Raw genomic sequence first — 26,163 nt, 5'->3', positions numbered from 1 at the left:
AAACTTCGATGAGTGGTTTGGTAAAAAACTGTATTTTTATAAGATTTTCCTGGCCTAAATTTCCTCTTCTTTGGTAATTTGTTGTGTAAGTACAAGCAACCAATCACCCCCTCTTCATAAATGTTTTCAGTCAGAGTGTTCTGGGTTGAGGAAAGAAATGCACTGAACCATGCCTTCCCTATGACATAGCTGCAACAGCGCCCTCAGAAAGCATGGATAACAATACATGTTAAAGAAGTGCACTATTCAATGCACTGAACGTAAGAGCGATGTCAAATACTTTTAATCCATTGAAAAAATAGTAGAATATTGCAGAAAAATTGTGTCTGAGCGAATTGCAGTTACATTTTGAGCGCATGTCAACGCACAGAGCTTGTATATGACCTCTTTGTGTTCAGTTCACTCAATCACTTAAATGAGCGCCCGATGTGTTCTTATTGTTCACGTTGTACCGTTCAAATGTAAACCGTTCATGAATGCCATGAAAAGTATATACGCATGCGTGCTATACTAAACAAGACTTTAAGGAAATCAGGGGCACGGATTAATGGAAGTGAAGGAGCTGTTCACTGGTGTATAGCCTGTATGTTTATTTTGAATTGTGGCGATCTTTACATATCCAAATATTGTTTATTACAAACAGGTCGGGTAAAACTGAGATTACTGAACATTGTTTTTTGAATCATGATCACTCTTAATTCATATTGAGGCAGAAACATAATCAATGAAATCTCACGGTAATTGTAAATGTGTATTGTTATTTAAACGAATAAATGTTTTCAAACAAGGTTTCTGTAAGTGAATACGAACTCAATGAGATGAATCATTTCAAAACCACATGTGTGCCCAATTAAATACCAACATAAAGATTCAGGTCTTTTGAAAGAAGTTTTCAATCGGTACACAGCTGTGAAAACACTGGCTGTGGACAGGTGTCAACAATTTGATTGTTCTCGGTATATGACGATTGTTGACGGTACATGTATTTTCACATTCGTAAGGAGTTCAACTATTCACACCACGCTCGACTAACCTCCCTTTCAATGAGCGTCCGAAATTGTTATTAAAGTAGATGGGCTTTTTTCGCACGTTAAAAAAAGCCAGTTATTAATATCAACCAGCTTTACAATGTACTTAAACAAAACACTGCAAGGAAAATTCACGTTCTTAAATAGTTAACGTGTACACATACAGCACTAGAATTTATTTGGCATGCATAAAATTAACTAAAGCACTTGAGTGTCAGAAAAAAAATATTTACAAGGGCGGACCCGGGGTTGCGGGGTGGGAAAACCAATGAAGAGAAAAATGCAAACACCATCAGCCCCTTTTTAATTTCATTGATTTTTCCTTTTTTTTGCAGAATAGAACACCCTGTTGTTGTTAAGAGCGATATTTCCGCACATACAATCAAAGCGTTAATTTTTATTTGATTATTCAAGGATTTCCACACCTCCCCGGGCACGCCCTAGCAACCAAATGACAAAGCGTAAATAGTACATCACATCAATGCAATATCAATATAACTCATCAGATCTCAATACAACTATTGTAACCTTGACCTTGCTGCCCGATTCCACATGTAAACTTTTGCTACATTTACAACTACAGCTGCCATGGAAATACAACAAAACAACGACATGGTTTGCCCTTATTCACAACTGTTGCAATTTATACAACCGTTTATACAACGTTATTCTGACCGTTTATACAACGTTATTCTGCGTTCTAAGTATCTTATAATACAGTAATGTGTTGAGGGTGTCTGGTCCTGTACTGAAGTGACTGTTTCCCGTAATGCACATACTCTGGATCTGTTGCGTTTCTTGCCACAGCTAACCGAAAACAACAACAACAACAATTTTGATACAAGATGCAATTCATGCATCTACTTCAACCGGCGCTTGAAAATAGTAAGAAACTGTAAATTCCACAAGAAAGCCAATCACATTGAAGATATCTTCTAACTTCTGCCTCGCGATTTGCGTTTTGGCAAATAAATTTTTTATGGGAAAAATTGTGTAGAATAGGACGGTGTGTCGCTTTTTGCTTGTTTACAGTTACTAATAAGGATTTGTTGCTTAATACAAAATATAAAAGGTAAACGTTCATTGCATATCAGAAAACTAATACACCACATGTACAAAGCAGCACTGCCGCTTCTCTTTGGAATTGTTTATACTCCTTGTAGAATACAGAAGAAATGAATGCCTCTATTGCCAGAAAAACTTTTGTTAAAATCAAAAATGATTGCATAAATGCCTCTTTCATAAGTCTGGGAAATGATCAAAATGTAAACATCTCAAAACCAGTCAAGCAAAAATTAATTTGAAAACAAATTAAAGACCCAGAACGAATATTTGTGATTCCGCTCAGTACTACACACGTTGTCAACATTTAAGTTAAGCATTAAAATAGATGCAGCTCAGAAAGCCCAAATTGCTTGGCAACAATATTCCTACAGCAATAATTTTCAGACAAAACATGCACTCGCTCGAAAGACAATAGTGATAATGCAAAGATTTGGGTTGTTTAGAATTTTCAATAAGCTGCTAAAATATAATAAACCCGCATCTTCTTTGACTATTGTTTAAGTTAAACTTTAAGAAAGAGACAGAACATCTGAAATCCTTCCAATTCCAGATTTCCGGAGCCAACACGGCTCATCAGTGTAGTGTGTATTTTCTGTTTCTTTCTGTTTATGAACCAGACAGAAAACGCCACCACTCCTGTTTCCAGCTAACATCTATTACACGTATGCCTGGCAGACAGGGGCAAAATGACTTGCCTTAGGACACATGATGGCAAGAAGCTGGACTTGATATCTTTACTATCTGTACCCGAGTCCTATGAATTTAAATTCTATTAAATTCTTCATGCATGACTATGAGAAGTACTGTTCTACCTGTATTTGTACACCTGTAGAATTTGAACGTGCTCTTATTTGCACGTTCTGCTCTGAAGGTTTGGTCGTTTGAATGTTGAAACGTTTAAACGAAAAAAGTTCCAAATCCGTTTCCTGATTTTTCCAAACGTTTAAACGGAACTGCCCATCTGAGAGGTTTGACGTTTTTAATCTGACGTTCATTTTTATTGCAAACTATGGCTGTAATATGTGATCCAACTTTCAGATCACTTTCATATCAAAGGAATATACCATCACTAGAACTTTGTGTCAACTATTTACACTGTATACAATTTCTTGTGTTTTAAAGTTTTCAATGACACCGTGGTAAGGGTGGGTCGTTCACTCGTTTAAACGGTATGGGGAAGTTCCCTAAACGTTCTTCAAATTAATTGTAAATTCCCACCCGTAGTCAGAGGGGGCCCATGGCTCTGTGCGTTTCATTATACATGCATTCCTGTATGTTAATGAACCTAAACCCTCAAAACAGTTGCAGAAGATAAACATTGCACCTCCACCTGCACTTAAAATCTAGCAATATGTGCATGTACCCTATCTGTACATCAAATTTGCTAGTGTTTTAAAACTGATTGTAACCCTGTTGTTTTATTCAAACATGAAAAATATATACAATGCAAGCTTCGGTTTTAGCGTGAGTATTGCTGGCTAACAGAGGTGAAGTTGGAAAGAGAGCTTGTCCCTTGTGAAACCGTGGACTGGTTGTCTGATGTTGCCAGATTCAGCAGATTGGTAGTCAGCGTCATGGTGCAGCATGCCATCCGCAGTGCTGGCCCGGGCAGTTCTCCCACTACATCCCACTCGTCTTTGCTGACAGTGTAGCAATGGATGTCCTTCTCCCGTTGGCGGGCCAGGCCGTTGTAGCCACCAATGACATAGATCCTCTGGTCATCCATGGCGGCCACTCCGGCCATGCTGAGACCCGACAGCATAGGGGAGACAGTCAGCCACTGATCGTGACCGGGGCTGTAGCGCTCCACACTCATCACGTCCACTCTTTCGCCATAGGCGCTGAACTGATTCCCACCCATCACATAGACATGGTCCCCAGCGACACACGCCATGTGGAAACCACGGGGTGCGTGCATAGCATGGCGGGGCATCCACTCGTCTCGCTGGGAATCATACTCAAACATGGCTTTGCTGAAGTTGTGGTTGGTGAAGCCACCAGAGACATACAGTTTACCATTAAGAACACAGCTTGCATGGGCATACATGGCTTCGGGAAGATGCTGTACATAGGCCCAGGTGTTTTTGCCAGGGTTATATGCTTCCATTGAGGCCAGGGAACCCTGCTCATTCTTGCCTCCCATGGCATACAGCTTGCCATCCAGTGGCACCAGACAAAAAAAGGCCCTCCTCTGCTGCATCGGGCACATCTGGAGCCAGGTGTTGAATCTTGGATCATAGCGATGGACAGTGCCGATGCTGTCTTTGCCACTGGATGTCAGGGTCACCTGTCCACCGACAACGTACAGAAAGTCATTTAGGACAGCAACGCTGTGGTCAACTCTCCTCAGCGGGATCGAGGTAAGGTGTTTCAGCCGGCAGTGTGGCTCATCTAGGATCATAACATTGCTGCTGACACTCTTATTGGGCAACTCCCCGCCTACTATCAGCACCACCTCATTGGTGGACCGCATCCTGGTCCGGGCAGTCTGCAAGAGGTGCTGGCGCTGGGGCACCAGGTGATAATTTAGGGCCTCTAGCAAGAGCTGGTGGCACTCTGAGTTCTCGATCATGAAGCTGTGGGATTCAACCTGGTCCACCAGATCACTGGACGAGATCAGTGGAAATCGGATGTGTTTCATAAGCCGGGGAGCAAACTTCATGCGAGTCCTGTGGGAGTGGTTGATCCACTTTGCTGCAGTGTCGAAGAGCTGAATCTCCGATCCCGACACCATTCGATCCTGACTGATAAAAAACGACATCTGCTCTGGGGTCAAGGTCTGGAAGTCCTTGGTCTCAGAGAGACTGACAAATCTCTCCAGGATAAAATTTTGTGCTGCTGCATGCAGCTGACTGAAATCATGTTTCTCTGCAAGATGGAGTAGCTCAATGCAGTTCTGCAAGCAGACTGTCGTGATGAGATACTGGACACATAGATCAACGACACGCTGGACGCCGAGCTGAATGGCTGCCTGCAGTGTCTTGTGAACATTTTCTGAAGTCAGGGTCAGCTGGGAAGTGTAAGCAAAGTGGATCAGCATTTCGAGCCCCAGTCTAGAGATGCTGCTGCTGATTTGAATGTCCTTGATGTTGTCGTTCCCAATGAACATCTTCCGGAAGAAGTCGCTGCAAGCGGCGAGCACAATACGGTGGATGGAGAAATGGTTCTCACCACAGATAAGTGTCCCATCGCACAGAACCCGCCTTGTGCGTAAGGCACTGAGTTGTTTTAGCACATCACTGCTATGTTCAGGGCATTCAAAGACTCTTGTGGGTGGCGGAGCCTCATCATGCTTACTACTGCAAAATGAGTTTCTGTGTTGCAACATGTTCAGTGGAACTTTTGTTGAAACCTTTGAAGCCATGGTAGTCATTTTTGGAGTTGGAGCAGGAAAATTTGATCTACATGAACTACATCTACCTTTTGAAATACAAATGAAAAATAGTAAATTTAAAACAATATTAAATAAGGGAAAAAGGGAAAAGCAGACTTCTTTCCATGCTGCAAAACTTGTGGAAAAACACATCTAAATAAATTTTTCAAAACATGGAGGGCCTGACGTTCCGATCCTAGCAGAATCTTTCTCAAAGGCAAAATAGGCAAAATAAATTTTTTACTCAGTCTCATTTAAATAGCTAGTTTTTAAAGCGATTGAATTACACACACTTTACTGTAATAGTCTAGGAAAAATTATGATATAATAAGATACCATTCCACAGCAGTATAATACTGCATAAGAATTACAGAAAGATGTTGGTCATTTAACACCAACTTTCATCTTTGACAAGTTTTGGTAGATGAACACCAAACCATGACATCTGAAACCTCTTTCCAGTCTTTGGCATGTCAAACATTATCTTTCATGACTTACAGTAACCATGTTCACGGCAAGCAAACTGTTTGTCGTGCAAAACAGCTATTGTCACACACAAGCCTTCATGTTCCTAAAATCATTGCACGATACATATGTAGCGCCCTTTCTTGCCGGTAGGACCTAGGCTACACGTACTTTCCCAGTTTTTGTAACTGTGTGACGACCTGTTCTTTAGCTCCCGTTCTTTTCACTGGGGCCTGCCACCGTGACAACCAAACCACACACAACAATCCGCCATGCCTGCTACGATTACGAACACAAATCTACCCAAATTGTACTCACTCCTCTGCTCATCCGGTTGTCCGTTATGAAAGTGCTGCTGTCAAATTTTACACTCATCTCATAGGCACTGTCAAAAAGATCAAAGGCAGAGCGATCTTGTCACAATTCGTCCAGTATCGACCGTGTCGACGATCAATAATGGATTCCAAGGCGTCGCTGTTGTCCATGAGAACGACAAAAATAAACTAACCTTTGACCTTTGACCATGTCTGGTTTTCAACCTCCCAACTAACAGTGAAGAGTAGGAGGTCTCGTTACCTGACTACTAGTCGTGGACAAAAAAAGAAAATGGCCGGTGAGGTGCTGGTGGATGCGTTGCCCTATCATGATAAAGGATATGACGAAGCAGGGGAAAAAGAATCGGTAAATTGTGTTATCTTTTCATTAAGAATGGTCGAAAGAGTGATCATCACTGCCTTGTTAGAAAAAAAAGCCCTAAAATCCAAATACTAGCAGGGCCAGGAGGTCTTGTTTCCGTTTCCAGTTTAGGCCCTACGCAGTTGTTTGTCGGAGTAGCTCGTTTTTCCGACACATAGCCTAGTTCACATGGGCAGTTCCCGTCTTGCGACACGTGCTTTTCAGTAACAACTTATATATGTACATGTAGGGGATATCCCACTTTGTTTTTCTGATGGAGAAAAGTTCCATTGTAAACACTAGGCCCAGAACTTGCAGAAGCCTTATCGCTAATACTATTAGTATTACTAGACCTAGTACTGCAAAGTGCAAGAGTGATTTTGCACAATAGCATGAAGGCATCATGGGAGGGAAAAAGGGGCAAATATTGCCCCTTTTCTCTTCCCAAAATGCTTTCTACAGTTGTGTAAAATCAGCCATGGGGTATTAACGATAAGTCTGATAGGCCTAGTCACCAGACTCGTGATCGTCTTGGCATTCAATACCTTTAGCACCCTGTTCCTATAATGAGGAAACAAAGTCTAACCTGGACAATTTAGTGGCGATGTGTTCTTTCATATCAGAAGAAAAGAGGGTAGGGCTTTGGTTTCTGAGGGAAATTATTGGGTAAAACGGCAGCGTAAATGACACGACGAAGAGCTGTGAATGAAGACAAATTAGTGAATGTAGTCTGGTGCCTTGACCTGGATGAATTTTTTTTGTGAAATTCAGTATATCCACAATGGTTGGGTGAGATAACCAGACGTAAAACAAAATATCATACGGTAGCCTTTTGCCGAAAGCGGGTAAGAAAATTCTGGTTTTCTTGCTTAAATATTGTCAGAGTTCATCTAAACTAGGGCTACTAGGATTACGGAATGGATCATCAAGGTCTGAAAGTCAGTTAGTTTGAAAAAGTGGACTTTGTTTCCTTTATTTAAGGAACAGGGTGCTAGAGGTATGAACACTGTTGTTTTGCCTCGTCATGCAAACTTGACGCGCAGTAAAGATGTCATAGGGTCCATGCGTGCAAGCGCTCCCTCATTGGATTTAAATTAAATTTCCCAGTCTTTTGCTTTTAGCATAAAAATAGCTCAATGCGTTGAGTTAGAACAGCACATTACGTTGGATTTGATTTGCAATACAGTTATACGATTTTTGTCATGGATCGACCAATCAAACCGGAAATTCAAGTGTTTCCTGAAGATAACAACACATGACAAACTCAAATGTTTAACATGTTACCTGGACATGCAAAAGGTAACATGCCTTCATGTAAGTACATGTCAATAAAACCTTTCCCAGACAATTTCATTTTTTCCCCAAGTGGACTTTTCTTCAATGAAAAGCCAAGGTGACATGGAATTTATATTATGCACGAGTATATGGTGGTCAGATATGGAACTCGTACCCCACATGAATGCTAGCAGATGTCAGTACACTTGACATCTCACGTACACAAACTATGGCATACATGTTCTATGGCATGGCATGTGTTCTAGTCTCATACATTTGAACTATATTGGGGGCTTTGTACACTTACATCTCATGAAAACTTTTCAGTTTATTATAAATCAGTGCCTCACAATGAAATAAAGAATGTAGTTACACGTAATATTGGTTAATTTTTTGGCAGGCATATGCCCTGGTAGAGGAGGAGACAAGGCGATATCGGCCCACCAAGAACTACCTGGAGCATCTCCCAGCCATTGACCACACTCCATTTGAAACAGAAGTCTTGAAGAATGAATTTGAACGACTGGCGTCCCGCCTTCCCATGGATGTGCTCAGCATGAAAAGGCATGAACAGTTCCAATGTTGTGTTCTGGTGTTCTTGCTATTGCACAGTGGACAACCCTTGTCACGGTGCTCATCAGAACGGAGTTCATACTTGAACTGTAGGGTTATGGGCTGTGAATAAAGACCAATTGATTTTGCTTCTCTCCATTGTCAACAGAGCAATGCAAATGACGTCATTGAGCATGGAGTCAAGTTTTGTTTGTTCTCTTTTTTTAACATACACAGCAAGTTATGTTCTTGAAATTTGATTGAAAGCTACCGTAATTTGTGACATTGCGCTGACTTCAAATAAACCTAGGTCATTAACTACTTGCTGTCAGGGTTCCTGGTACTGGAGACCTTAGCCATATATTCATGGCCAGGGTGCCTGAAATTGGAACTTTCTTTAAAAAAAAGAGAAAATTTGCTGGGCATTTTAAAAAAGTTTACTTGCCGTCAGTCAACAGTTTAGGCCATCGGCAGAGGTAATTCCATCACTGATGGGCAGCAATGGGTTCCCAGGGCCAGAGACCTTGGCCTTTATTCATGGCCAGGGTGACTGAATTTGGAAAAAACTTAAAAGACTGAGCTACTGGGACGTGCCAATTAAGGGTCATAAACTGTCAGCGCAGGGTGCTGACATGAGTGGAGGTAATCCATCATTGTTTTGAAACAGTATCATTGTTTGCCACTGCCAGCACCTGCAGATTATCAGTGGGGACAAAAGTGCTCCCGCACTCCAGCAATGAGTGATACATTGCTGCGTGCTCATGGAATCTGGCCGCATTAGTAAAGACAACACCGCCGTCCAGCAATGCGCTTGGGCATTTTCCAGAACCAAGAGGAAATTATGCAACACCGCACGATGGGGGCGGCAGGTGTGGCTGCAATACTCATGCGTCAATGGAGGTTGCCTATTAGATTAGACTCGCCACAAGACAGTCATTTTTTTGGGTATACGTGTCCAGTAAATGAAGATATGAATTTTTGAAGAATTTTGAAATTGGAAAATCGTGAAAAATTACCCAGTAGCAGGCCACGCATGCCGCTAACTGCTCCTGACATGAAGTGGTTAATGAGATATTTTGCGTTGCTTTCCAAACAGATATGAGCTCCCCCCGCCTCCAGCAGGCCGACAGAATGACGTTCTTGCCTGGAATGAGTCAGTGGAGAACTCGATGGCTCAGCTGGAACACCAAGCAGAAAGGTCAGTTTAGACTAGTGTCTGTTTTAACCCTAACTCTCCAGGGTATTTTGGCTATAAACTCTGTCATGCATTTGATCCGAGCTTGGTGTGTTTGTTCAGTTTGAATGTTTCCGTTGGTGGTGTAACAATGTGTATTCCCTCCCAAAGTCTTATTGCCACAAAAAAAAAGCATCCCATACAAAATCAATGCATTCATGCAAATAAATAACTTGGCTTTGTCAAAAAGACGTTACGAGATAGATCTTTTCTTAATCTTCCAATTTCAGAATTGCCAACTTGGAGCTTCTGTCGAAGTATGGAAGTCAAGCGTGGCGGGTGTACAATGAGTAAGCTTTTGTCTTGTGTACCTGTAATCAATTCATGGAGAAACACCTGTTACCCTGCAGGGAGCCTTCACATAACTGTGTGCATAATTTGTATTGTGCTCTTCAATGATACAGTGTATTGGTTAGGATGGTGGAACATGGACAGCAGCAGCTACAGCAAATCCGCAAGCAAATCCAGGAGCTTAACTGGCAGCGTAAAACAAAACAGGTACACGTTTGAGCTAAATCTTAACACCCATCCCCCTCCAAGGTGTCATCAAAGTGATGTGTTTTGTCTAATAATGCTAGAGGTTGAGTTTGAAAGAGTAGATGTATCTTTAAGCGAGCTCTGTGCACAGAAAGGACAACTTGGTTTGTGGAAGCTTTATTCTTGTTTTTTGTGTCATAACCAGCCCATGGTTACATCAAGAAAGAGTTGTCCTTGCTAGCTTTCAGCTCAGTTTAAGTATCTGCCAGCGAAGAAATAAAACTGCCTCTCATTTTCAGCCAAATCTGTAATGAGACTTAATTTTTGCAATTGATACCCCATGTGTTTATTGTGGCCAGCTAAATATTTAAGGCAGACTTCATTTTGCCATGATCAAACATGTAGAAGCGTTGGGTTGCAAATTTTCTTCAAGTAAAAAGTGCCTACCAAAAATGTGTTTCTGTCCATTACTTGAACAGATGGCTAAGTATCATGCAGCTTCAGTGCATATTGTATTCTGTGCTCTTTTTTCCCCAGAAAAGTGCTGGTGAAGCCTTAAAGAATCTCGAAGAGAGGTAAGACTTTGAAAATCCTGACTCGAGGACCTACATGTGCTGACCTTAGGCTCAGCACAGGTAAAGGTGCTAGTCGCAGATTTGGAAGCAATAGACTGAACTTAGTGACTAAAAAAAAAAGGAGTGCCTGGCTTTGGTCAGGACTGTGAAGCACTATGGAAAAATTTTCTCAAGTACTTAAACTAAACTTCAACCAAATATGTAGCTTACAGTAGTGGTTGAAGTTCAGTTGAGCATGGGTATCTTTTTTGCCAGATTATCACTTGATGTTGAATCTCCAAAAGGTAGCAGTGCTTTTAGTTTCTTCTGACAGCTGGAGTGGGCTTGTCGCACAGGGTTATGAGACGGACTTTAATGAGTCGGGACTGATCAAGCATTATATTTGTCTCTGTTAGAATCACCTTAACCGTTGCTCTTCTTCCCCTGCCCCTCCCCACTTTCATTTCTCCGTCAGTTGGACTGGTCTGGTGGCCAAGAACTACGAGATTGAGAGAGCCTGCCTGGAACTGGAGCAGGAAGTGGAGCGGCTGAGGCAGGAACAGATGATCCGACACACCAAGGAGGAGTTCAAGACCCAGCAGATGCTGCAGCAACCGCTGCCACTCCACCAAGGAGACAGAGGCCGGATGGCCGGTGACGAGAGTGACGAGAGTGGAGATGAAGCTGACTACTTCGCAGGCGACAGGTAGCCGCAGATCTAGCGACAGGTAGCTTCAGATCTACCCAAGGGAAACCTTGGAAAGATACCCAACTGATCACCGAGACCTTCAGGACGTGATGGGGGACGGTGTCCGAAATGGGCTCTGGCTTCATCTGCTGTCGTCAGTAGCCCGTGCATTGTCAACGAGTGAAGACCTAACCCTAGCTCTAGATTCAGATGTATCCATTTAAGGTCTCGACCTTGCCCTCTGCGCAATCCCATTGGCTAATTTCTTACAGCTGCCCTGCCCAGAAGTGTATTCTTTCATGCCCTGCAGCAACAAATGAATAGAATTTTGTTGTGCAGGGCCTTTGACACTCCGAGCATTGACCAGACACACCTGCTCTTGGTTTGTAAACTTGTGATGGTGAGACATACTTCAGCTGACCCCTGTAATTTAGATGTCGATTATTTTTAACTATACCTGTACTTCAGGATTTTTGAACTTTACCCATACAAATATGATTTACATTTTCTTTATTTTCGTTTGTAGTATGAATACACACTTCTGTTAAAAAATGACCGACTTAATGTAATTCATTGGAATGAAGGATTGTCAATAAATTTCTTGTGTTTATACTGAAGTCGTTCATGTTAATCAGTTCCCTGTAAATTGTTGTTTAAGACAATAGAGGGCGAACTTTAATCTTCCTTAAGGTTTATTTAGGGACCCGATCTGGTTACATGTACGGAAAAATCGAACCATGATGGGCGCCGGATCAAATATGTGCCGAGAGGCTTGTTATACATGTACCTGTAATTGTTCTGACACCTGTAACGGCATAGTGTGTAAGAATTTGGTGCAAAAGAATTGGTAGTAACAGTCGGCTGTGAAGCACAAATATGTCCAACTGTGCGGAATGAATACGCTTGTAGGAACATCCTTCTAAAATGGCATCATTCCAGATAACCATGGAAGAATCATCGTCATTGTTCACCGACGGATGGGGATTTCAAGCGTACTTGTAATAAATAATTATGCCCCGTAACCTACTCGGTAATTGCCTCAAATTTGTTCCAATTTAAAGATTGCACAGGCCTTACTATCCTAGTCATCAGTCCACCAGCTCGCCCATGTAGCAAGCCAGTTCACGGCATAGCAGTCGTATATACAAGCCCAAGATCTTGAGCAGGCCCCAGATGTCCTGGGTGCTGAAGATGGTGTCCGAGAAAGTGAAGGGTAGAGTGGAGGGGAGAAATCCCCGGCCGTATTCCACCATCCACGTGCCCTCTGACCACTGCACCATGGTGACGTCTCCCCACACGTGCAGGATGGTGTCGCCTATGGATAAGACGTTGACAATTTCAGTCGAGTTAGCTATACATGTGTCGCAACAGCTTCAAGTTTGAAAATCTGCAGCAAAGAAACATTTCACCTGCCAAAACAGCAGGTGAAATGCAGCCCCAACACCGTCGAATGTTTGCTTGACTCCACTTTCTGGGTGGAGAGCTACTGAATGATTCGGGATATGATTCATTGCTCGATCTCTAATCAGCAAGTTATTGAAATTGATGCATGATCTGTCTTCGTCTCTGAAAGATAATTGTGAGAAATGAAATTTTGTGACGGCCAAATGTTTTGCCTGTTTATCAGAGACCTACCTGGGTGGAAGACTTGGCTGACTGTCGTGCCCTCTGACCACTGTCTGAACGTCCCGGTCAAAACTGTGTCAGATATATTGGCCCAGTAGCGGCCTAAGAGTAAAAAAGGGAATTTCTCGAAATCAGAGATCGAACTGATAATATAAAGTTATATCGCACATGTCCACTTGAACTGTAATGCACATGTACCAGGATGCTTTTCCTTTCAAGTTCACTACAAATACATTTCGTGGATGGGTTAACAGACGCAGGCATGGTTTTGCTGCGTGACATACCCAAGGTACTAGTGGTGTAGTGTAAAAGACCCATCCAATACAACCAGCTTTATTATTTATACCACCTATTCACATAATATAATAGACAAAATATTACCCTCTGACCAACCTGAGTGACCAACGGTGTCCACTGCCGTGCCGAAGAAGATCACGTATTCGGTGATGGAGGCGTGGATCATACACATAGCACCTTTCCAGCCTCCCGCGTTGACGAACATCCACTGGGCCTCCTCTGGTGGTAGGATGTGGCCGGGGTAGCTTTCCATGAGCTCGGCGTGGACCTTGTCGAAAGCCTCCTGGTGGGGGAGCCCTGCGAATGAGGGAAATCGGTGAAGATAGGGTGATGCAGTTCATGGTTATGGTGAGCCGAACTCAAGGGGGTGATTCTTGATGGTTTAATGGTGCCTGTTTGATCCTAACAATCATTTGACTATTTTAAAATCGCACGATCTTTTTTTTAAAGAAGCTTGGAATATGACAAAGAAATCATTCCACGAAGGTCAAAATTCAAGTCTTCGATCGAATGTACAACAAATAACAAGCAGATCACCATATTCATCGTCAAGGGTGTGGCTAGAGGGGGTGGGGTGAGGAAAAGCCAAAAGGCGGGTCAAGTAAGATTTTCGTTTTCACGAAGGGCCACACATCTTTGTTAATACATTTGCAGTGGTGCGCGTGAACACGTGTCCCAGCCCCCTTCCCTCAGAAAATACATTGCGCAGAAGGTCCAGGAAGAAGGGAAACGTGGATTTTCGATGTCAGGAACGGACGTGCATCTTTGCTAATTGATTTCAGCTTATTACAACTGAGTTCATTTCAATTACTTGGTTCAGGCAAAAGGTTACCTTAAAGAATCCTTTGAGGATTTTTACTGCATAAACTCGTTGGATAGGCCTATTGGCACTTTCTCAGTTTTAAAATAGGAGAAACTCCTCGGAAGATTTCTCGAAAACCAGTTTTTTCTTCAAAATCTAGGTGGCGATAAGTCAGTTTTATCGACAAACACCGTTGGCGAGAATGGCGAGAAGGGGGAAAGGAAGGGAGAATTCACATAAGTGTCACGTCTGGGAATCAGACTACCATTACACACGTGAAATTTGCCGACGGTCTGTCGGCAAATTTCATGACGACAACCCTTCCCCCTACTTAAAATGGTCTGGCGACGTCGGTGTTAATTTGATGTAGTCGTCAACTTACCCACGTACTTCTCGGCGATTCTGGCTAGCGTCTGATCATCAAGGAGATAGCTCTTAGTCTCCATCCAGTAGTGGATTCCGACGATGCTCAACCCCAGGACTACCAGGGAGGAGAAACTTACTTTGGCGGCGGATTTATACTTCATTGCTGACGAGAAGGACGCACGCTCCTTTAAAGCGACAGAAATGGCACACTATGAGCTGTCCCTAATGGAACACTTTATGCAGGCTGGGCGGGCTGGTCCTGGTGGTGGTACGACTGCCATGCATGAGTTCATCATACATGAAATCGAACCCGTAAATCTGTGAGAGCATGTGGTAATACACACACCTAATACAGCCCTTCAAGATTGATTTTTTTTGTTTTTGCCTTACGTACAGTCCCTACTATATGCTGGTACCGGCCGGTTCGGTTCAAGCAGTGCTAAAGCTATGCTGTTGGCATGCTCGAGCACTCACGTGTTCCCGAAATAGGCTAGGGCCTCCGTGTACCTGTACATGTACCGTACATGTACATGTAGTTACGCCATACGATAGAAACCTAAGTTTAAGATTTTATTTGCGTTCGTTTTACGTTGTCGGGTTGAAAGGTCGGAGTAACTCACATGAACATGGACGCCATTGTGTGGTTCACTTCTCTCGATGATTTGGCTGTATGCACAACTGTAATACCCCGCACGCAATTTAATTGAGCGCAGTCATGCACTATGATTGCAATTTCAGTCATGCACTGTGACTATTTTTTAAGGAACGACTAGGCCCTATTGTGAGGCACGAACTTCACTAAAAATTCCTGTTTACCTTTCAACAGTGGATCTGCTCCACGACAGTCGGAACTGTGGCAACGAACTAAGTAGAAACTCCTTCAAAATTTATCACACTATCGTATTATCTACGATAGTGAGAGACCAATATAGTTTGCCCTTAGTTTGAAAATTAATGTGGGCACACCATTCATTTCGGTGGACCAGAGATCTTAACTTAAATCAGTGCGTTGTACGTCGGTCCAGTTATTTAGCCTTGTGCACTCTGTAACTATTAGTGTTACTCTTAGAATAATTGCGGGTATTTATTGAGGGTCAAAGTGCATTTAAACTGAATTATAAGAAAATAAAAGCTCGAAATAGTTTTTAAGTTCTCGCTATCTATTCATAGAATGAAGTTCAAAAACTGACCCTAAGCTGACACGATAAACTTTAAAGGGACGGCTAATTCCTGAAACCTATTCAACGGCCGGATGCCATGAAGCTTAAGCGTACCACTCTCGAAGAACTACACTCCAAAGGGTATTTACACCTAAAAGTGGGCCAAGGTAGTCTTTAAAGAAACCAGTCCAGTGTGTTTAAAATCCGATATGGGTATTGAATTATGATCTTTTATTTCAAAACATTTGCACTTTTGTCGTTAGTAAGCGAATTTCGACTTTGAGTTGAACAAAATACAGCCTCTACAGACATCTGGCCTCGCTTTTATTCTTGGTTTAACCCACTCCAACATAGAAACAAAGGCCGCCGGCTTGTAATTCGGAAATGTTATCATTTAAAGGGTGGTTATTCATGTATTGATCACTTTAATTGATAAATGCCAAGATAATGTTACCATTTCGAAAACTAGCATTCCCACAGTGCATCTGCGGCATACCACCTCGAGTGTATCATCTTCAACTACTAGCTCTAAAATAGCTGTAAATCCCAGTCCCCTATGGCACAACTGGGGAAGGGTGAGCAGTATGAGCTGCGGGGGTACTATTCCAAACCCTCCCCCGTGACAACTCCTGGGAAGCAAGCAGCCTGCGCCATTGAGACACTAACAACGATGCTTCTACTCCCTGCTCAGTCCGCGGATAGTCTTTGCCCATATACTTGGTGAACAATGCAGCCAAGGAGTCGGTGTCTATAGTCCTTTGGCTTCTTACGGCTTCATCAGCCTCTTTTAAGCATGGCGGACACAATAGGATGGCGCTATGAAGTGGGTAAATTTAGAGTAAACATAAAATATTTTTAACTAAACCAAATAGCGCCCTCCTCTTGTATCTGCCATGCCTCAAAGAGGCTAATGAGCACATGCATACCCAACGTAATCGAATAACGAGTTTGTCGAGGCATGCTCTCCCGGCATCAAAACTCAACATGATCGCTAACATAAGTATATGTTAATATATATGTAGAGGACACTCTAAGAACAACCCGGAAAATGAAATGTAATCCAACCATCTCGACGAACCAACACAGCTCCTGATTTTCCTTCTTGTAATCCAAACCTCCTCTTGCCCCCCCCCCGCGCTCACCCAACTAAGGGGCACACATAATGGCCCTGTGACGCGGGTCGCATCGAGACGCTTGTTTTTGGATACGGTCCGCCGTCGCTTGGTCTCTTCTGCGACTGTCGTAGCTACACAATAGGAGATCTTTTCGAGCGCAATTTGCATGACAGAAGACGAATAACGATCTGTTACATCATACGCTCAGCGATTAACAAACGAGCTTACTGAATTACTACTCCGCTACCGTCCGACACTTAGGCACGGTTTGCTTACCAAGCTACCAAATGGAAACAAAGATGGCTGTTGGTTGGTTTTGAGCAGATGAAGATTGGAGGGTGAGATGCGTTCTTTCGTAATTTTTGTAAGTATCAAAACTGCTTAGAAATCGAAACTCCTCAAGAGCGGAAGCCAAACGGCCTTTCTTTATAGTTCATGCGCTTTTAGGTTGTGCCATTTCTCAACGGTTTGCTTGAGGATTATATATATCAGTACACGGAACATGTCTGTTGTGTGAGGTCACCTCAACGTCTCTGACTTTCAGCTTCACTTCATACCTATTTGTGGCAGGGCATTTTATTGTAATAATTCTGAATTGATCAGATGTCAGCATCCTCTCATATTCTGTACTGTGATAGCCCAAGAGGGCGTTGTGCAGACTAGTACAAGATCTCAAAGAAATTGTCCAATCGAGAGGAGCTGTAGGTGCTATGTATGCGTTATTTCTTCTTAAAGAACTTGAGACAGTCGACTATTACATTTTTTCCGTTAGATCTGGTTCTTATGCACAGAGTGGAAGTGAAATCGTATTTGTATTTTCATTATTTTCTAACCTTTATATATATGCTAGTAATTTTAACACCCAAAACAGAATGACGTGTAAATGCATAGGCCTACATGTACTTCAAAAGTATTTATTACTGACAACACTAAGTGTTTGGTGACCGTCCCGCTTATTTCAAGCCAAGTTTGGGACGTTCTCGACGCGCGCGCGCAGGCTTTCCGAATTTTCCCCATAACTTCCGTCACTTCCTAGCATCACGAAGACGGCGCCAAATTGGTACAGGATGCCTCATTTTCGTTTGGATCCTTCATTTGATTTGAATGCAGGAGATAGATCAACGACAATCATGATTACTGGAGGAAGCTCGACGACTTTGCCAGTACATCGTTTTATGTTTATTCTGACTGTGTTAATTTTCACGGCGTTCGGCTCAACGTCGGCTCTGGACTACGCGTCCAACATCTCGGTGAGCGCAGACATCACGTCCGCTACTCTGACATGGATCGCGGCAAGCAACAGCTCGGCTGACAGCTACACCTTGGCCCTGCTGCTGGACGGCGGTGCCACTTCCCGAACCAATTACACCATCAGCGATGTAGCTACCGAGACCTACACCCTAACAGACCTGACGTACTCCACATACTACACCGTGAACCTGTACACGGTGGGCAGCGGCGGGCAGACAGTCGGTGTCTCCACGCTGTCTTTCTGGACGCTGTATAAGGTCTGGAACCCCAGCTTTATCGCCGCGCTGTGCGTGCTCGGATTCATTTTCATCACCTTAGTGGTCATGATGGCACTCAAGTCTGCGTACCTGGCAGAGAAAAAAGATCCAGACGAGAAACCGGTCCTGGAGGACGAACAGACGGACAAAGGGGTCAAGAAGAACAAAGATACGGATAGAAACGGTGCTGACGTGGTCATTTTCTGATTCTTGGGACGGTATTGCTGGCCTCTTTTCTACATGCGGTTCACGATGGCCGAAATAGTTTGGACACTACAGCTTGTAGAAAAAAATCATCGACCAAGTGGACTAGAAAATTGGCTTCCGAAATATTACCCTTGATTCATTTCAGTTTACGCCTAATCTGACAGAGGAAATGATGTGACATGTCCAAGTACTTACACTTTTTTGTTTTACAGCCTTGGACAAATAAAAGTTAAGCCCTAGCCACCTCCGAAGATTCAGCGATGCGATATTATGTGAGATATCCAGGCCTGGAAATACTTCATTTTTCGCCTGGATTTAGTCAAAAACCGTCACGGGGGAAATCGATGGCGAATGGAATTAACTTACAGAGAATAACTGACCCTTTTTAAAATGATCTAGCGGAACGAGGATATTTCAGATTTCTTGTACTTACACCTGTTGCAGTGCATAACAGTGAAGATTTAAAGTGGGATTCCTTAATTAATTAACACTCAAGTGCACTCCCTATGTCAAATCTTGTTTTCCATACAGTTGTATTTTTATTTAATTTTGCTGAGGTTTGAAGTTTTAAAACTGACACGGAAGTAATTTACAAATTACGTTGGGGTATTTCCTCTGAACTATGCACGCCCTTAAATTGAATGCCACCGATTTTCTCCTGTGTTAGTTTGTCTTTCGATTGCATCTTTTTGTCCGTTTTAACTGTACTTGAATAAAGGGAAATTTTTACCAGTCTGTTTGAAGGACCCTCTGTTAATATCACTTAAATGAATTCAAGCAATATCTATTTTCGTTTAGGCAGCGTTTTATTATCAAGTCGTTTCTACTGTAACAAAATATAACTTTCTTCAGCGAGTACAACTATTTACACAGCAAATATTGTCTAAAATGTATACATCTGTACTGATCGCACTACTTTGTTGGAGTTGTTCAAAAGGCTCTATAGGTGAGTTTTTTGATAACACGAACTTGAATTAGTTAAAGTTTCGAAACAATCCTCAGTTCTGCACAATATACAAACGCTTCACATCGAGTGAGATTTTTTACAAAAGGAGAAGTAAATGTTATCAGTACATTAAGCAGTAGTACAGAGAGGGCGCATTTTCCATCATTGGTTAGCAAGATACACACTGCAGCTGTTCTTCATTCATAAATGAGCCAGTTCGGTATTCAAACAGCGCATGCCCAGTCCTGGTACCCATCATCAAACCATACGCTGACTTGCGGGCGCTTGTTCCTCGACGACCTTGGCTTTTTGAAATACGCGACCTGGCCCATTTGCCTAAGATTCCGTCATCTGTATCAAGTTCATGAAACAACTTAATAAATTACACGGTCGCCAGCAAAGAGATTCCAATTAGATGTCCAAGATGGGCATGGCCAAATATTTGTCACGAAAATCTTTTGATTGAACCACAGACATCGGTAATAGCTCTACTGTAAACTGCGTGTACATATATAACTTTAAAGTTTTCCTTCTTTAAGCGTACTTTTAAATTTTAGGAACAGTTTTTCTGAGTATTTGGCTTATCCCACAAGGTACATATGGGTCATTCCATGAGGTTGGGGCACAATTTGTGACGGTGTCCTTGTTACATGGGTAACTTTTACCACCTGTCATGGCCTGTAGAGGAGGTCATTTACTCTGTAAAAATAACACAGATCTCTGTGTCCAGCCTTGCAAGATATATAATTTGGACACCACCACAAATTTTGCCCAACCTCAGGGAATGACCCATATATCAAAAGTGGTGTACATGTATTTAAAAAAATGAATTGAGTTCGCGCTGTTTCATTGAGCGCCTATTTTATTGCATGAGTGGACAGTTGGGTTGAATGCTATACAATATACAGGGAATCATGAATTTTCCCGATAAATCCAGTAAAGGCACCCTAGAGGGTAAGATGGGCTGTATTCCGTTAAACACTTTGGTTTTGCTTACATCACAAAACTTCGAGCGCAATGGAATTTTGAAAGGGCTGAAAACTTCGAAAGTCGGGCTTTGAAGCTGCTGTCGACGTTCGTGCATAAAGCAGCCTAATCAACAGAAGCTTCACTGTAGTCAACATAAACATACAGCCTAAGGGCATGCTAGCCAGCGGTCTTGTTATGCCAGCCAGTGGTCTTGAGTGATGGGAGACTTTGGGACGCTGGTGGCAGCAGACATACCGGTCCTTTTTCACAGTATTGACGGGTGCACCCACGTAAATAGCCACAAGAGCCGTCGGCCAAGTTCATTGATAAAAGTTATACACTCAAAATATTTTATATGAGAGAGTCCTGAGAGCCATGAAATAGAGGAATTGTAGAAATACGGCACTGAACCTCTGGCCTGGACTTTGGGCTTCTAATTCTGAGCAATTGTGTGGAATCGGGTCCAAAAGAAGTGCCATAGCACTATTTGGTGGTTTTGCAGAGGGATGGTTTTTCAACAGGACTACTTTTCTGGGCAGGGACATTATCTTCATTTTAGGGTGGTCTGCTTCGGGTGAAAATTTGAAGGAAACTTGAAAGGGGACATGTCGAACATCGTTTTTCTGTGCAGCCTGAACAACTGTGAGGGTTGTGAGTATTTTTAAAATATTTGTGAAGTATGGGGATTTATCACTACTGTCTGTGAGAATTTACTTGTTTACGGTGCACCCTGAGGGTGCTCAGAGAAATGGACGCATGCTCAGAACAACCTAATGTCTCAAAGTCTCCCAACAATATACAGTAGTAATCTATGATAGTGGGTACCCTCCAAGATAAAACTGGATTTGGCTGCGTCCGACGATTGTGGCTGCAGTCTCGAGTATAGTAACATACGTGGCTGTTGAAGATTGCCACATGAGTAATTATTTTCCAGTCGTGGCTAACACTTTCAGACGTAGCCCATCTGTCTCGTGAGTTTAGATGGGCGGGCTGGTCCTTACGTCGCCAGAGGGTGTCTCAGCGCTCGCAACAGGATCAGAATCGACAGATGAGTCGGGTCTGGGTCTCTTGGGTGCCGCTCTTTTCTTACCCTTCTGCTTCTTCTTGGAGTTCCGCTGGAAGGTTTGCCAGCCCTGCTCCAGGAGTTCCTCCTCTTTGCGGGTCATCTGCTCCTTGTGCTTGTTGCTCGACACAAAGTCCAAGACACCGAAGATGATGAAGCAGAGGAGCAAGAAGATGGCGCAGGCGATTGCTATGTACGTGCTGTTGCCGGGAGGCGTTTCGAATGTGGCGCAGCCTGTCTCGGAGGCACCAGACTCGACTTTGGTCGTGACGCAAGCGTTGTAGTCCCTCATATCGTCCAAGTTAAAGAGCTCGTATGACGTAGCCGAACCGTTGTTCACTGTTTCAACTTCTCTCGATGTGCTACCAACTTGAATTGTAACGGTAAACCCTATTACACTCGTGTTTTCTGAAATGGCCAATCTCCAGCGCAGGAGGGCGCTATACGCATCGGCGCTTTCGACAGTCACGGTGATACCACTGTAAGATGGGTGAGGAACCAAGCTGGTGAAGACTGTCAAAAGACCCATTAAATGAAAGTAGGATAACCCTTTGGGCGTCATGATTACGTCAGTCCTGCAAATGCCTCGCACTGTGAGAAAAGAAGAGAAAAGAAAAAGTTTTCGTTCGCATTAGTTTGTTTGACTTGACATCGATTGCTGTTTTAATTGTTATAATTATATGCATTACGATCAAAGTGCTTGGCAGAGGTAAAACGGGAGGGAGGAGAGGTGCAAAACCCGACACATGTCTTGTCGATTGTAACACCCATGTCCCTCCCCTCTGTGACCCGCTCAGAATTTCTGAGCAGACAATATAGAGGTCTGCAGTGTTGTATCGAGGCCATCATGAGTCCCCACAAGCCACCACAAGTCGGACACGAAGTCATTGAGTTTCAAGTCAAGTCACAAGCTATTCCAATGAATTATGAAAAAACAAAAGTTCTTCGCTACCGTCCGTTCCCTGTTATACTTTTGATTGACTTGTGATTTAGCTTGCTGTGGAGTCGACTTACTGGACCTCTTGCAGCTCTCTGTATTGTTTGAACCATTGTCCACAGCCACGCCCCCGTCACCATCTCTCTCAAGTCCCTCAGCATGTTAGAGAATGTTGATTTTTTTTCTTGAAGATTGTACTGGGTAAAATCCGGACAGAACTGCAGCAAATAAGTTTGGAACTTCTGGGCGTTGGCCCCGAATTGAATTTGGCCCCGGACAAACAGTAAACAAATACTGATACAGAGTATAATATGGCAAATAGTATGTCAGATCTGGGGTCTCACCTAAAAAAGAGCTCAATCTCACAGTCTGAACTGTATTGATGAATTTAATCAACCGAATCAGAAAATCAATCTGAAGAGCAAATCCCAGGCTTGTTAACCTTAACCCCCCCTCACAAGGGTGTATGTAAAAATCATATTGAAATCGGAGAATTTGGGACTTGGGCCAAATGTTGACTCGATGGCAACTTCATGAATTTTGCCAAGTTTTGCTTTACATAACGGATAATACGTAGGAGAAGATATTGAGATCAATGCAGAGAAAGGCGAATATTTAAATGTTGAAACAACTTATCAATCAACCGACTTTTATTTGTGCATTTTGGCACAGAATCACTCGGTATTGTCCAGGTATTTAGGACAGGTGTCAGGTTTGTGCAAGATATCGACAAACATGCCTTTTGACTGCCTGAACCCACGTCGCTGCGAAATTAATCTTTCATGTAAAGTTGACCTCGTGCAGCTTACATGTACGTGTATTTTGGGAGCTGCACAACGCCTTCAGCACACAGGCTGCCGCAAAGGCATCGACGTTCGGTGGCTACACACCACTGTGTGTATTAAAAACACCATTCACTTCTTTTAGAAAATGTCTCAAAGCAAGGGTCAAACCCAGCTGACCCCTCCGTACTTCTCAACAAACCATGAACCCGTTTCTTAGCAGTCCACGAACACAGATGCCGCCATTTTGACTGGCGTGGCCTAATCTAATTGCTTTCGAAAAGGTACCATCATTTGTGGGAATGTTTCGTCACCATACATCAGAAATTCACCTGCAATGAACCCTTCGGTGAAGCAACCGGGAAATAACTAAGTTTGTCGATTGGGGACTTTCATAATCATGGACTACGATCTAACGCCCACTGTCTGGGTGCAAAATGACAGCCAACATTTCCCTATGCGAAAACTACTGTATCCAGTTTGTCCACTGCCTGCACTTGATTGTCCTGCATGTATTGCGGTACATGTACAGGCTATGTCCTGTATTAACATTAAGCCTACACGTTTGTACTGTGAACTCCTGACAGTGCTGATGCGAATTTTATTGCTCATGTGTCAAACAGTGATGTCATAAAAGCTAGAAGTTTCGCTTTGCATAAAATGTCGAACAATTTTTGAGGGGGTGCCATCCCTTTTTTGCACTTCTTTGTCTTTATTTTTTATGGTGTTTTGGCACGATGTTACATTGCCGAGTCCGTATGGCAAGCCTTGATCTGTGAACAGGGTTTATGAACGAATGGTTTTAAGTAAGCTCTTCTTTGGGGCTCAGACAAACCCCCATACTGTGAGATATTGTATCTGAATTGACACCAGTGCGACAGCACCAGAAGTTGTCAGGCATGTTTAAAAAAACTCAAAACCAAGGAGGCTGTCTTGATGTTTTCATGCAATGCAAATAGGCAGGAAATGGCAACATACACAGCTGCAAATTAATAACAAATTCACCGCAGTGTTCATGCCATGGTGCCTTCAGGCTCTATACTGTACATGAAAAGTCTCCATTGTTATCATCAGAACTGAGATCATCGTCGAGTGCATGAGATCAAACACTTTATTATACACATGCGTCAAGGTTTACGATCTAAGATTAGATTCCAGCCCTAGAAGGAGCTTCCACATCTGACATTTGCCTTGTTATCACTACATTATTTATGTAAAAGCATGGGGATTGCAGGCAGTAAAATAATTGTGTAGTTTACGTCTTTCCTTTCTCAAACACTGAACAACTCACGTGTGTCTGAAAAGTAAATTATGTGATCCCTAAACATGTTTTGGTGCGTGTCACAAACGATACTATTCATCGAAGGGAGACCTATACAGCGATCAGTTTCCGGAGTCTCTTCTGTTTTATCTTGGACAAGTTAAATGGTTTTGTTTCCTGGATGGGCGTATTTCCCGGTTACAGTTCATGCAGGAACTCAGTTCAATGCATGGTGACGTACAAAGCCTCCAACAGTGCAGTGGCCTCCTCAGTGTGAACAATTTTGTACGGTATGGCCCATTGTGGCTGGCAGTGTGAAAAAGTGAATTCAAGTGTTTATTACGACGAGAAATCGCATTATCGACGACACATAGAACTGGGGTCACTGTGTCAACAATAAATTTATGAGTTCGGATGTACAAATACTCCGGAAAAAGGCATACACCCATGGTTAAACAGAAATTAAGAAGATAAATGATACGGTCGACGTGCAGTAGTTTCTTAATAGCTCGTGGCGTGTTTCCCTTGTTTTAATATAGGACAGGATATTTGTTTTCATCTTTCAAAGAGATAGTAGAAACAGAATAGGCAAAGTCAGTTACTATGGCATTAACTCTTGTAAGTAAGTACAACGTACTTTATGTTGAAAGCAAGTTTAGGTTACAAAAGTCAATAGGTGATGGCTGCGTGGTTGGCAGTTTTCACGACAAACATGAACACCAATGCAGAGCACTATGTGTTTGTAATATCATGTAATGTGGGTATATGTGACTCACTTGGCAAGACACAGATGGGCGCGTCTCATATGCATACGGCATATCAAAGAGACGCGAGCCTTTTCTTTTAATGAATGTAGTAAGGCTTGATGGTATAAGAAGGCTCTCTGAATACAGAGAGAGAACCTGTGTTTCACAGGACGATTATGTCTGACACACACAAAAAGCATCGGTGCTGGTACACGAGGCAAACATGCATTTATCTCGTCTGTTGTTCTCAGCAATATTTGATTATCGTTATCTTATAAATTTACCGCAGTCGTTCGAAACGCTGACTTAATGGTAGTACTCTCACCTCTGTAGACGAAGTATCTCCCGCAAATGCGCCGTCAATGCTGCCTTTCCGGTACAGTGTCACCACATCAGCTAAATGATGAATGCCAACCGTTGCTCGGGCAGGAATTATTCTCAGTGCGTGCACTGCGGGTGGGAACTTGTGCGTTCATCAATGGAGGAATATATTATGCATTCGTATACGACTCTATTTTTGCTGGAAATGAGGTATCGCCGTGAAATGCTGTTATGTGGGAGGACATGGTATTTTCTGCGTTACACACAGCTTCGGGTTGTACTACGAGAAGAAGGGTTCTTATGTTCCACGAGTCCACCTACTACGTAGCTAGGCCTCCATCATAATTAGACCGGGTCTTCCAGTCAGAATTTACACTAGTCTGCGAATCGGCGCAGTGTCACACCCAGACTGAGGTGCCCTACATGTAGGCGTAGATGCCGACACAGCTGACCTATACATATACATGTACATGCGTAGTCAGTCCTCGACCTCAACTCATGCATGCCGCGTTATTATGATCAACTGTGCAACGCAGTGAGATCTCGACTGGATATTATTATTATTGGTACATATGTTGCGCGTGAATGGAACTACATTGAAGGTTAACAGACTGTGAATGTGTGACGTCACCAAGGTTACGAGACTGGAATATAACACTCAGTAAATTGAA

The 26,163-nt window shown here is 42.9% G+C and overlaps 5 protein-coding genes across 10 annotated transcripts; 2 read left to right on the top strand and 3 right to left on the bottom strand.

Annotated features, from left to right (window-relative positions):
* Positions 1 to 570: 570 nt before the first annotated feature.
* Positions 571 to 6,440, bottom strand: LOC110978967 (kelch-like protein 9). Of its 2 annotated transcripts, none has more exons than XM_022234359.2 (2): positions 6,250 to 6,440; positions 571 to 5,513 (listed from the first exon to the last, which is right to left on the bottom strand). In XM_022234359.2, exon 2 carries the CDS (start codon positions 5,464 to 5,466, stop codon positions 3,553 to 3,555), a length of 1,914 nt encoding a protein of 637 aa, XP_022090051.2. In that variant the 5' UTR covers positions 5,467 to 5,513; positions 6,250 to 6,440; the 3' UTR covers positions 571 to 3,552. The 2 variants fall into 2 exon arrangements, with proteins under 2 accessions (XP_022090051.2, XP_022090052.2); XM_022234360.2 differs by lacking the exon at positions 6,250 to 6,440 and adding an exon at positions 6,103 to 6,243.
* Positions 6,441 to 6,478: 38 nt separating this feature from the next.
* Positions 6,479 to 12,003, top strand: bcas2 (BCAS2 pre-mRNA processing factor). Its single transcript, XM_022234361.2, has 7 exons — positions 6,479 to 6,612; positions 8,282 to 8,445; positions 9,530 to 9,631; positions 9,898 to 9,957; positions 10,072 to 10,165; positions 10,682 to 10,719; positions 11,174 to 12,003. The coding sequence occupies exons 1-7, from the start codon at positions 6,538 to 6,540 to the stop codon at positions 11,406 to 11,408; spliced, it is 768 nt and encodes a 255-aa protein (XP_022090053.1). The 5' UTR covers positions 6,479 to 6,537; the 3' UTR covers positions 11,409 to 12,003.
* LOC110978970 (sigma non-opioid intracellular receptor 1-like) lies at positions 11,882 to 16,721 on the bottom strand. Of its 4 annotated transcripts, none has more exons than XM_087147004.1 (5): positions 16,703 to 16,721; positions 14,494 to 14,662; positions 13,394 to 13,606; positions 13,022 to 13,114; positions 11,882 to 12,701 (listed from the first exon to the last, which is right to left on the bottom strand). In XM_087147004.1, exons 1-5 carry the CDS (start codon positions 16,703 to 16,705, stop codon positions 12,475 to 12,477), a joined length of 705 nt encoding a protein of 234 aa, XP_087003130.1. In that variant the 5' UTR covers positions 16,706 to 16,721; the 3' UTR covers positions 11,882 to 12,474. The 4 variants fall into 4 exon arrangements, with proteins under 4 accessions (XP_087003130.1, XP_087003131.1, XP_087003132.1 ...); XM_087147005.1 differs by lacking the exon at positions 16,703 to 16,721 and adding an exon at positions 15,294 to 15,528; XM_087147006.1 differs by lacking the exon at positions 16,703 to 16,721 and adding an exon at positions 15,098 to 15,247.
* Positions 16,722 to 16,803: 82 nt separating this feature from the next.
* LOC110978972 (uncharacterized) lies at positions 16,804 to 19,213 on the top strand. 2 transcript variants are annotated; one of them, XM_022234369.2, is made up of 2 exons: positions 16,804 to 17,090; positions 17,863 to 19,213. In XM_022234369.2, exon 2 carries the CDS (start codon positions 17,883 to 17,885, stop codon positions 18,465 to 18,467), a length of 585 nt encoding a protein of 194 aa, XP_022090061.2. In that variant the 5' UTR covers positions 16,804 to 17,090; positions 17,863 to 17,882; the 3' UTR covers positions 18,468 to 19,213. The 2 variants fall into 2 exon arrangements, with proteins under 2 accessions (XP_022090061.2, XP_022090060.2); XM_022234368.2 differs by having other exon boundaries at positions 16,804 to 17,116.
* A 41-nt stretch (positions 19,214 to 19,254) lies between these two features.
* LOC110978971 (uncharacterized) lies at positions 19,255 to 25,915 on the bottom strand. The gene is made up of 2 exons (XM_022234366.2): positions 25,497 to 25,915; positions 19,255 to 22,036 (listed from the first exon to the last, which is right to left on the bottom strand). The coding sequence occupies exon 2, from the start codon at positions 22,005 to 22,007 to the stop codon at positions 21,360 to 21,362; it is 648 nt and encodes a 215-aa protein (XP_022090058.2). The 5' UTR covers positions 22,008 to 22,036; positions 25,497 to 25,915; the 3' UTR covers positions 19,255 to 21,359.
* Positions 25,916 to 26,163: the final 248 nt, after the last annotated feature.

This window comes from Acanthaster planci, linkage group LG16 (assembly GCF_054643075.1).
Source record: "Acanthaster planci isolate LZ-2023a linkage group LG16, COTS_SCS, whole genome shotgun sequence".
Taxonomy (NCBI): Eukaryota; Metazoa; Echinodermata; class Asteroidea; order Valvatida; family Acanthasteridae; genus Acanthaster; species Acanthaster planci.
The sequence above is the reverse complement of the archived record's forward strand: the minus strand, read 5'-3'. Positions and strand labels throughout refer to the sequence as shown.

What these genes read in the sequence shown, in the direction of transcription:
- LOC110978967 (XM_022234359.2), bottom strand. Translation starts at nt 5,466, where the DNA reads ATGACTACCATGGCTTCAAAGGTTTCAACAAAAGTTCCACTGAACATG.
- bcas2 (XM_022234361.2), top strand. Translation starts at nt 6,538, where the DNA reads ATGGCCGGTGAGGTGCTGGTGGATGCGTTGCCCTATCATGATAAAGGA. An exon ending in AAGCAGGGGAAAAAGAATCG is followed by an intron (nt 6,613 to 8,281) that starts GTAAATTGTGTT and finishes ATTTTTTGGCAG; the next exon opens with GCATATGCCCTGGTAGAGGA. An exon ending in GATGTGCTCAGCATGAAAAG is followed by an intron (nt 8,446 to 9,529) that starts GCATGAACAGTT and finishes CTTTCCAAACAG; the next exon opens with ATATGAGCTCCCCCCGCCTC.
- LOC110978970 (XM_087147004.1), bottom strand. An exon ending in AATCGCCGAGAAGTACGTGG is followed by an intron (nt 13,607 to 14,493) that starts GTAAGTTGACGA and finishes CCTCATTCGCAG; the next exon opens with GGCTCCCCCACCAGGAGGCT. An exon ending in CAGCCAAGTCTTCCACCCAG is followed by an intron (nt 12,702 to 13,021) that starts GTAGGTCTCTGA and finishes TCTTATCCATAG; the next exon opens with GCGACACCATCCTGCACGTG.
- LOC110978972 (XM_022234369.2), top strand. Translation starts at nt 17,883, where the DNA reads ATGATTACTGGAGGAAGCTCGACGACTTTGCCAGTACATCGTTTTATG.
- LOC110978971 (XM_022234366.2), bottom strand. Translation starts at nt 22,007, where the DNA reads ATGACGCCCAAAGGGTTATCCTACTTTCATTTAATGGGTCTTTTGACA.